Below are 11,263 nucleotides of genomic sequence, written 5' to 3'. Positions count from 1 at the left end.
TAGTCGACAAGTTCAATCAGGTGAGCTAGCTGTGGAATAGTTCAAATACATGGAATGTATGGGGTTACTGAGAAGTTTGAGAACCCTGATCTATTGTGATCAGACAGAAGTCACTTTTTTTTTTTAGAGAAGAGCATCAGTTGGCCTTTTACTAAATGTATAATGGTTGAGAGCTGAGGGCCATTCAAGTTATCACATTGTGGCTAGCTATCCAAGACAATGGGGTATGACTAGAATTCCTTTTAACCTAATTTTGTTCAGATAGTTGTATTTATTTTTTCAGTGTATCCCTCATTTAAACCACAGAACACACCAGATTTAGAAATCCACAGAAATGACATCTGATTCAGTGCATAACCAATGTTAATCTTCAGCGCTCGTCAATAACATCCGGGGATTGAATTCACAGCACATCAGTTTCTAAGATACTCTCAATCACCCTGTAACGTAACAACAACCAGGGTTGGGGTCAATTCCTTTTCAACACAGTCAATTTCAGAAGTAAACTGAAATTCAAATCCTAATTTTCCTTTAGTGCTTTCGAATGAGGAAATTGGAATTTCAGTTTACTTCCTGAATTGACAAATTGATTTGACCCCAACCCTGACACCAAAGCCCCAGTCTTATTATGCACAGATATTGTTTGTCCACATATTTTAAAATTCAAACGGACTTTGTTGGAAGATATTGTATCTACAAACAAAATAATGCGTATAATTGTCAAGGACAAGCATGTAATCAAACTGAAATGAAACCCAAATAAATACATTTAAAATGCTGACAATAAAACCAACTACGTATAAAAAAACATGAGCAGAGAAAATTATTTTAGGTGCTGACTACCGGCGAATAAACTATCAGCTCTAAAAAATAAAGAGTCGCACACTATATAAACTCCCTGTCATTTATTGGGTAAATCACCAACGTTTCAGCATCACTGTGCCTTCTTCAGGGTAATGTCATGAATGTAGACAAACAGTGGAATTAGTGCAACAAATGACAATAGTGAAGGGTGTGTCATAATTAAGTTAATTAGAATGAATTGAGTGAAACTATTACAAAATAAAAATGATAGCATATTGAATATATTAGGCTATTATCATATGGAAACATAAATATTGTATATATTAGCACCAACATACATTGTTCAATTCAATATATATATATATTTGTTTCCTATTTCATAAACAACATGTGATCTTTTGGTTCAACCATAATAAGCATCATCAACAGGGGGAACATATTGGGTGTACGCTGATAAACTGTAGAAAGAATATATCCATTTATAAGACTTGTTCATAATAGAGAGAATTGTTCATAAAATGGGCCTGAGATCAAAGTCAATATTCAGACCACTAGGGGTCAATGTTTTTAGAGAGGATATCCAGTAAGACTCCCTTTGTAGTAGTAGAATCTCCATGTTACCTCCTCTCCTTGGTAGAGCAACATGCTCAATGCCTGTGCATTTGAGAGAGAACGGTTGATTAGCTTCAACAAAGTGAGCTGCTACTGGATAGTCAATGTTCTTTAACAGTTTCACTCAATTACTGAATGAATTATGACACACTCCTCACTAATGTCATTGGTTGCGCTAATTGCACTGTTGTCTATATAACCTGGTTTTAGCATTCATGACATTACCCTGAAGAGAACACAGTGATGCCGAAATGTTGGTGATTTACCCAATACTTTACTGGGAGTTTATATATAGTGTTCAACTCTATTTTTTATAGCTGATAAAACCAACTACAACATGGAAGCTGGTTCTCCTGATGATGCTGTTTGAATGATTGGTTGTTCTGTCCTGGCATCTTGGCCAGAGAACACTAGAACTAACCTGCCCTAAGAGGAAGATCTGAAGTCCAGTCCATAGAGCCTTGTGGAGTGAACAGGGTCCCATTTCCAACTCAGATCAAATGTCAGGTTTATCATAAGGTTTTTGATGCAACATGGAGTTGGTTCAGTACATAGGAGGTTTAAACCAGGGTGGAAGAGGGGGGCTGTGGTCCTGGGTTCCAAGGGCCGTTCTAGGATCAACACGCTCCTCTCCAAGTCCATGTCAGTCTGGACCTCCTGAGTAGTGCCATGGGCCTTGGTTCATACAGTCTTCCATTTCAGGACATCTTTGCCTAAATCCCTGTCCTTTATTTTCTAGAACAAAGAACACGTTTTACTTAGATGTGCACATCAATTTATCAATTTAAATGTAGTAAAACGTCTTCCTTTTTACTTCTGCTCATCCCTCCTTTTCGCCTCCTCTGTCCGTGCTGTTAGCTGGAGATGGATAGAAGGCCTTTCTCATCAGCTGTGTCCAGGATCTGGCATATAACTGGAGACTCAACCTGATGGAGAAAAAATAACCTGATCATGTTTATTTGCCATGTGTAGTGAATACACTGGAAACCTGACTCGCCCAACCGCTTGCGGTAAAAACACAAAAACAGCAAGAATGGGTTCAAGTGTTTAACCATAACATGGTGCGACAGTAATGTGTGTGTGCATTCTTACCCCAAGGACATACTGGCAGGTCTGAGGCTCCAGCATGTACACAGTGACGGCATGGGGAGACTCAGACTCCTTACACCTGAGACACAGGACGGGCTTCAATCAGAGACCGGCTGTGTATTCAGTGACATGAAACGTTCTGAACGAGAATGCCAAGTTTGCAAAGCTGTCATCTAGGCAGAGGGTGGCTACTTTGAAGAATCTCAAAATAATTTGGATTTGTTTAACACTTTTTTGGTTACTACATTATTCCATGTGTTATTTCATAGTTGATGTCTTCACTATTATTCTACAATGTACAAAATAGTAAAAAATAAAGAAAAACCCTTGAATGAGTAGGCGTGTCCAAACTGGTACTGTATATTATATTAAGAGACCCTACTAGACCACACCGATGATGACTCACAATATACAGTACCAGTCAAAAGTTTGGACACACCTACTAATTCAAGGGTTTAAATTTTTTCTACATTTTAGAATAATAGTGAAGACATGGAATCATGTCCACTCAGCAAAAAAAGAAACGTCCCTTTCTTTCAAAAATAATTTGTAAAAATCCAAATAACTTCACAGATCTTCATTGTAAAGGGTTTAAACACTGTTTGCCATGCTTGTTCAATGAACCATGAACAATTAAATGAACATGCACCTGGGGAACGGTCGTTAAGACACTAACAGCTTACAGACGGTAGGCAATTAAGGTCACAGTTATGAAAACAGGACACTAAAGAGGCCTTTCTACGGACTCTAATAAATTGCAATGTCCGTACTGTGAGACGCCTAAGACAGCGCTACAGGGAGACAGGACGGACAACTGATCGACCTCGCAGTGGCAGACCACATGTAACAACACCTGCACAGGATCGGTACATCCGAACATCACACCTGCGGGACAGGTACAGGATGGCAACAACAACTGCCCGAGTTGCAGCAGGAACGCACAACCCCTCCATCAGTGCTCAGACTGTCGGCAATAGGCTTATAGGCCTGTTGTAAGGCAGGTCCTCACCAGACATCACCGTTTCGGGTAGCCTTCCGCAAACTTCCCACAATAGGTTGGGTGAATTTTGGCCCATTCCTCCTGACAGAGCTGGTGTAACTGAGTCAGGTTTGTAGGCCTCCTTGCTCGAACACACTTTTATAGATCTGCCCACAAATCTTCTATAGGATTGAGGTCAGGGCTTTGTGATGGCCACTCCAATACCTTGACTTTGTTGCCATTTTGCCACAACTTTGGAAGTATGCTTGGGGTCATTGTCCATTTGGAAGACCCTTTAACTTCCTGACTGATGTCTTGAGATGTTGCTTCAATATATCCACATAATTTTCCTCCCTCATGATGCCATCTATTTTGTAAAGTGCACCAGTCCCTCCTTCAGCAAAGCACCCCCACAAAACGATGCTGCCACCCCCATACTTCACGGTTGGGATGGTGTTCTTCGGCTTGCAAGCATCCCCCCTTTTCCTCCAGACATAACGATGGTCATTATGGCCAAACAGTTCTATTTTTGTTTCATCAGACCAGCGGACATTTCTCCAAAAAGTACAATATTTGTCCCCATGTGCGGTTGCAAACCGTAGTCTGGCTTTTTTATGGCGGTTTTGGAGCAGTGCCTACTTCCTTGCTGAGCGGCCTTTCAGGATATGTGGATATAGATACTTTGTACCCGTTTCCTCCAGAATCTTCACAAGGTCCTTTGCTGTTGTTCTGGGATTGATTTGCATTTTCCTCACAAAAGTACGTTCCTCTCTAGGAGAGAGAACGCGTCTCCATCCTGAGCGGTATGACGGCTGTGTGGTTCCATGGTGTGTATACTTGCAAACTATTGTTTGTACAGATGAACGTGGCACCTTCAGGCGTTTGGAAATTGATCCCAAGGATGAACCAGAGTTGTGGAGGTCTACAATTTTTCTGAGGTCTTGGCTGATTTCTTTTAATTTTCCCATGATGTCAAGCAAAGAGGCACTGAGTTTGAAGCCAGGCCTTGAAATACATCCACAGGTACACCTCTAATTGACTCAAATTATGTCAATCAGCCTATCAGAAGGTTCTGAAGCCATGACATCCTTTTCTGGAATTTTCCAAGCTGTTTAAAGGCACATTCAACTTTGTGTATGTAAACTTCTGACCCATTGGAATTGTGATACAGTGAATAATAAGTGAAATAATCTGTCTGTAAACAATTGTTGGAGAAATGACTTGTGTCATGCACAAAGTAGATGTCCTACCGACTTGCCAAAACTATAGTTTGTTAACAAGAAATTTGTGGAGTGGTTGAAAAACGAGTTTTAATGACTCCAACCTAAGTGTATGTACACTTCCGACTTCAACTGTATATAAGAATATTAAGAGACCCTACTTGAGCTTGACGATGACCTGTCTGGGTTTCCCCGTCAGGTCACACACGTCCCCATGGCCGTAGAAGAGGGACACCAGTCTGGGGAGGAAGTACAACAACCATGAAGTCCTTATCCTCACTATCAAATCAATGTGTTGTCATTAGAAAATCAGGTTTCCTGGACACTGATGAATCCTATTCCTGGACTAAAACGCCCTTTCAATTGATATTCTTAATTGAGTTTATCTTTGTCCAGGACACCAGCCCCTAATACCCCAATATTCATTAACATTGTGCTGATCAATGAAATCTTAAAATAAAAAATAAACGTATTGTATAGCTGACGGACGTACTTGACTTTCTGGACCCCGTCGTCTTTGAACTGGTAGGATCGGGCCACGTTCTTCTGAGCCCACTGCAGATGTTCCTCAGCGTTCCAACTGCCCACTACCACAATGTTCTTCCCCTGCTCCTTATCCTGGGAGGGAATCAATTCATCATCCTATATTAGATACTTTAACATAGTAAAAAATACATGAGGCACCCAGCCAGCCAATACTGTAACATCTTTCAGTGTACAGGAAATATTGTGCTTAAGCATTTCAACATTACTGAGCTACTAAGTAAATAACCCTTACCTCATGGTACTGATGTACATGCTTCCCATAGCAGAACTCATACTTCCACCATCCTACTCCCTGCAACACACATTCCAGACATCAGACAGAGGCTAAAGTATGAAGAGTTGTGGGAGTTGAATTTACCACAGGTGGGCTCCAATCAAGATGTAGGAACATCTCAAGGATGATCAATAGAAAAAGGATGCAGCTGAGCTCAATTTCGAGTCTTATAGCAAAGGGCTGAATACTTATGTAAATAAGGTACGTGTTTTATGTTTTATAAATTTGCTAAAATTTCTAAGAAACAGTTTTCGCTTTGTCATTATGGGGTATTGTGTGTAGATTGCTGAGGGGTTTTATTTATTTAATCAATTTTTGAATAAGGCTGTAACGTAACAAAATGTGGAAAAAGTCAAGGGGTCTGAATACTTTGAAGGCACTGCATATTACATTGAATTAACAACAGCAGCCAATGAGCAGTAGCCAATATGTGGCTGTGGACAATGAGCAGGTGTCTCTTTCAACAGCCAGCCTATCAGCAGGCCTCATACTAACCCCATGGAGACAGTAGGAGCCACTCAGGAACTCTTTGATCAGCTGCTCGTCCGTCAGACGGGAGATGTGGGTGGTTCCCACGGTAACCTGGGTCTGCCCGCCCACCACGAGGGGCTTATGGGTAGAGGAGAAGGCCTCCTCTCTCATGGGGGACGTACTCTCCTCCTGGAGGACAAGAGAGGGGGGAGGTGTTTAGTTAGAAGACATTAAACAGACAGCTTCTAAACCTGGGTTGTGTTCAGTACAGACAAAACAGTTTTCAAATAGTGGGAATAGCTACCTACCCGAACTTGTCCAACAGGAATACACATTTTCGTTCTCCTGATCATGACCCTGTATTGCCCCATCAGTGGTGTAAAGTATTTAAGTAAAAATACTTTAATGTACTACTTAAGTAGTTTTTTGGGGTATCTGTATATTTTTGACTACTTTTACTTCACTACATTCCTAAAGAAAATGATGTACTTTACTCCGTACATTTTCCCTGACACCCAAAAGTACTCGTTACATTTTGAATGCTTAACAGGACAGAAAAGGTCCAATTCACGCACTTATCAAGACAACATCCCTGGTCATCCGTACTGCCTATGATCTGACAACTCACTAAACACAAATGCTTTGTTTCTGAATGATGTCTGAGTGTTGGAGTGTGCCCCTGGCTATCTGTAAATGTTTTAAAACATGAAAAATTGTGCCATCTGATTTGATTAATATAAGGAATTTGAAACAATTTATACTTTTTAGTTTTGATACTTAAGTATATTTCAAACCAAATACTTTTAGACTTTTACTCAAGTAGTATTATACTGGGTGACTTTTATTTTTATTTGAGTCATTTCTATTAAGGTATCTTTACTTATACTCACTTATGACAATTGGGTAATTTTTCCACACTGTGCCCCACTACCATCACCTATTATCTTCACCTCTTTATCCTTTTATCTTTATCTTCCCTTCTTTCTCACTCTCCTCCCTCCCCTAGTCCTCTCCTTCCCCCTCCCTCCCTCTCTCTCCCTCCCCTAGTCTCTCTCCTTCCCCCCCTCCCTCCCTCTCTCTCCTCCTCCCTCACTTCTCTTTCCGGGGCAGCAGCAGCAGTGAAGGGAGGTTTCAGCAGCTCCTCCTGCTCCCGGTCCATCTGAGAGAGACTGTGAGGCCGCAGGGGAGAACCAGACATGGCCTGGCAGAAGATGGCATTCACTGGGGACGACTTGAACCTAACAGACCACGGGATAAAGATATAAGCTTCCATATCATTTCAAACAAGGTAGACCCCTTTACTTATAGTTGCATTAGTTAAATCAGCTATGGTAGTTGAGAAATAGATCATGAGGGGAACTGGTTGGGTTTGGGATGCAGTTTACAGTAGACCTGCTGGTACCTGTATTTTTATTTAACCCTTACTTTACCAGGTAAGTTGACTGAGAACACATTCTAATTGACAGCAACAACCTGGGGAATAGTTATGTGGGAGAGGGGGGATGAATGAGCCGATTGTAAACTGGGGATGATTAGGTGGCCATGATGGTATGAGGGCCAGACTGGGAATTTAGCCAGGACACCAGGGTTAACACCGCTACTCTTACGATAAGTGCCACTGGATCTTTAATGACCACAGAGTCAGGACACACGTTTAACGTACCCTACACAAGGCAATGTCCTTAATCACTGCCCTGGGGCATTGTGATATTTTTTTAGACAAGAGGAAAGAGTGCCTCCTATTGGCCCTCCAACACCACTTCCAGCAGCATCTGGTCTCCCATCCAGGGACTGACCCTGCTTAGCTTCAGTGGCAAGCCAGCAGTGGGGTGAAGGGTGGTATGCTGCTGTATTTTGGGTGTGTACATTATTCTCTCTCTACCCACCTGTATTTGGGGTGTGTACCTCATTCTCTACCCACCTGTATTTGGGGTGTGCACAGATCAGAGGGGTCAGCACCACTACTTCGTACTCGCAGGTAGTGACCTCAGCGATAGAAAGGATCTCGTGCTTGGCTTCGGGGTGGCAGACATACAGCACGTTGGTGGAGCGAGGAGTGTTCTGTTTCAGGATGCACGCCGTCCCGTGGGCCATCAACACCGGGTAGTATGGAGTCAGCTGGCCCTCCACGTTCTTAGTAGGAACCTAGAAACATTTATATTTTCGTCGCTTATCAGAGACAATCGGCGCATTCAACTTAGGTAGATAAACTAACCACAGCAAGTAAAACCTTCAAAATAGCAACCCATGATTAGAGAGAGAAATAAAACGAGAAAAGAAGTCTTACGAAGTGTTTTTTTTAAATGTTTTATGTGTATGAGTCAAAATGTTGAACAACCAACCTCTTTCTCAGCTTCTGGCGTAGGATCCATCTCCTCAACTTTCTCTACCTCTGCAATCTCTGTTCCTGAAGTGGCTGAAGACTCTGTCGTCTTGGTCATGCTTCCCAAGACGTACTCCTGAACTTTGATCTGCCAGATCAACACGAAAATCATTTTTTCTTATTTATTGCAACATACTTGATGGTAGACATTATAATGATGCCAATTTTGAAGTAACATAATTTCCCACTGACATGTCCCGTCTCCTTCTCCTCATGGTATTGTCTCACATGTTTCCCATGACACACCTCATACGTCCAGTATGACTCGATCTATTCATTAACACCACAACAAATGCCAGAAGAGACCGTGGTTAGCCTATCCATAGAAAGTGACAGCACAGAACATGACATACACTACCGTTCAAAAGTTTGGGGTCACTTAGAAATGTCCTTGTTTTTGAAAGAAAAGCCATTTTTGGTCCATTAAAATAACATCAAATTGATCAGAAATACTGTGTAGACATTGTTTATGTTGTAAATGACTATTGTAGCTGGAAACTGCAGATTTTTTATGGATTATCTACAGGAGTGATGGTTGCTGATAATGGGCCTCTGTACGCCTATGTAGATATTCCATAAAATAAATCTGCCATTTCCAGCTAGGTAGATTAACAATGTCTACACTGTATTTCTTATCAATTTGATGTTATTTTAATGGACCAAAAAAATAGCTTTTCTTTCAAAAACAAGGACATTTCTAAGTGACCCCAAACTTTGAAAGGTAGTATTTATTTGTATTTATTATGGATCCCCATTAGCTGCTGCCAAAGCAGCAGCTACTCTTCCTGGGGTCCAGCAAATTTAAGGTGATTTATAATTTTTTTTAAACATTACAATACATTCACAGATTTCACAACACACTGTGTGTCCTCAGGCCCCTACTCCACCACTACCACATTACTAAATCCATGTGTATGTTATCGTATGTGCGTATGCATGTGTCTGTGCCAATGCTTGTGTTGCTTCACAGTCCCCGCTGTTCCATAAGGTGTTCATCTGTTTTTTTAAATCAAATTTTACCGCTTGCATCAGTTACTTGATGTGGAATAGAGTTGTAGTACTGTGTGCCTTCCATAGTCTGCTCTGGACTTGGGGACTGTGAAGAGACCTCTCCGAGCTGTGTGCCAGTAGTTTAGACAGTGTACATCTATAGCATGTGATCCCTAGGGGGGAACCCATGACATTAGTGTTGCAGTGGGACTCAATATAGCCTATATTTAGACAGAAGTAGAAGTGAAACGGTTCAGTTCTCACTCTGTAGGAGCAGCTGCTCTCTTTGAACAGTGGGTCCAGCAGATCACCTGGAGTGGGACCAGCGTACACCTTGTCATCATCCTGAGAAAGAGAGGGGTGAGGAGAGAAAAAGAGAGGGAGGAGAGAGGCAGAAAGACAAACAGACACAGAGGGAGACAGGAGGATAAGCGAGACAAGCAATATTGTTGAAAAGAGTGAAACTGAAAAGTATTAATCTAACTCACGCCATCTCCATTTGACAAGGAAGGCAGGAGACATTTGTATTTCTCCTTCTCTGTTGTTGTCATGATGACAAAGTCATCTTCTTTGTAGAGGGCACCTGAGGTTGGCTATGGAAGGACAAATTTAGGGTCATATGTTGTGTAAGTGCACTACTTTACAGCAGTCATAACAGGAAACTATGCATGGTCAGTTTTTGCGTTGGCAGTCATATGACAACAGCCATAACAAGGAATACCAGCTAGCTAGGCTTAAGCTTAACAGACTTTATCACCATTTAAAACTAGCTAGCTAACGTTCGCTTTTCAATTAAGTCATAAATAACCAGCCATGATTTAACGTTAACTATGACAAAAACTATATTTATTCTCTATCACACAACCACACAACACTCACCAGGGTGAATTCGGCCCCGGGCCAGTTAATTTTGAATGGGATTTCATCAGTAAAGGAAGGAGATCCACCTCTGTTAGCCGACACACCACAACACATCTCCAACAAACCCCCAAACAACACGAACAACAGCCTAGTCCCGTCCATTACCTCTGCAAGGCTCGTTCGCTAACTATCTTCTACGGTGCCTGCCAAGGCATGAGATAGCTAACCTGAGTTAAATCGGGTTAGCTTCGGAGTTATCGTAAAATTATGAATCCATCTGGCTGTCTCTCTTTCATTTGTCAACACAGCGAACAGGAAGTATCTAGTCGCTTGCCACGTCTATTTCCGGTACAGCCGGTTTAGCCAGCTTTGGGACACAACATCGGCAGTCTGTATTGGTTGGACTCCCTGAGTTGAGAATTGTTCTTGTGGGTGGCGACGGAAAACAACCCTACCACAATATAGCCGGCTTCACCAAAAAATAAGTTTCCTGTCAACAAAAGCATATGTATAATCTTTAGGAACTCTACTTACCAGAAACCAACCTTACTAAAGCACAAACTGTTCGGGTCATTTAGTGCTGGCCTACTCACAGGGATCCTAAATTTCTCCCTCACCCTTTGCCCAATGCCCACCCTCTCCTACTTTCCTCAGGGTCTCAGGTGGTAGTTGTAATACTGTTGTACCCTGTATATAGCCTCGGTATTGTTATTTTATTGTTACTTTTTATTAAAATGTTTACTTTAGTTTATTTAGTAAATATTTTCTTAACTCTATTTTTTGAACTGCATTGTTGGTTAATAAGGATCTGACCCTTTTTTTGATACCATTTGAAAGGAAACACTTTGAAGTTTTAGGAAATGTTAATTTAATGTAGGAGAATATAACACATTAGATCTGGTATAAGATAATACAAAGAACAAACCAAGCGCTTTCTTGTAAAAAATTTTGTACCATCATCGTTGAAATGCAAGAGAAAGGCCAATATATGACTTAGGAATCTAAGCGCAATTTTGGACACTAGATGGCATCAG

General features: G+C 41.4%; 1 protein-coding gene across 3 annotated transcripts; it reads right to left on the bottom strand.

Moving 5' to 3' along the window:
- Window positions 1–251: 251 nt before the first annotated feature.
- Window positions 252–10,562, bottom strand: LOC139571473 (endoplasmic reticulum lectin 1-like). 3 transcript variants are annotated; one of them, XM_071394390.1, is made up of 14 exons: window positions 10,248–10,562; window positions 9,857–9,961; window positions 9,633–9,713; window positions 8,571–8,648; window positions 8,338–8,466; window positions 7,917–8,140; window positions 7,089–7,233; window positions 6,020–6,184; window positions 5,483–5,542; window positions 5,198–5,322; window positions 4,866–4,943; window positions 2,509–2,584; window positions 2,231–2,342; window positions 252–2,151 (listed from the first exon to the last, which is right to left on the bottom strand). In XM_071394390.1, the coding sequence occupies exons 1-13, from the start codon at window positions 10,389–10,391 to the stop codon at window positions 2,271–2,273; spliced, it is 1,482 nt and encodes a 493-aa protein (XP_071250491.1). In that variant the 5' UTR covers window positions 10,392–10,562; the 3' UTR covers window positions 252–2,151; window positions 2,231–2,270. The 3 variants fall into 3 exon arrangements, with proteins under 3 accessions (XP_071250491.1, XP_071250490.1, XP_071250492.1); XM_071394389.1 differs by having other exon boundaries at window positions 252–2,342; window positions 10,248–10,561; XM_071394391.1 differs by lacking the exon at window positions 9,857–9,961 and having other exon boundaries at window positions 252–2,342.
- Between the last annotated feature and the right edge of the window lie 701 nt (window positions 10,563–11,263).

This window comes from Salvelinus alpinus, chromosome 3 (genome assembly GCF_045679555.1).
Source record: "Salvelinus alpinus chromosome 3, SLU_Salpinus.1, whole genome shotgun sequence".
NCBI lineage: Eukaryota > Metazoa > Chordata > Actinopteri > Salmoniformes > Salmonidae > Salvelinus > Salvelinus alpinus.
This window is presented reverse-complemented; position numbering and strand designations above follow the sequence as displayed.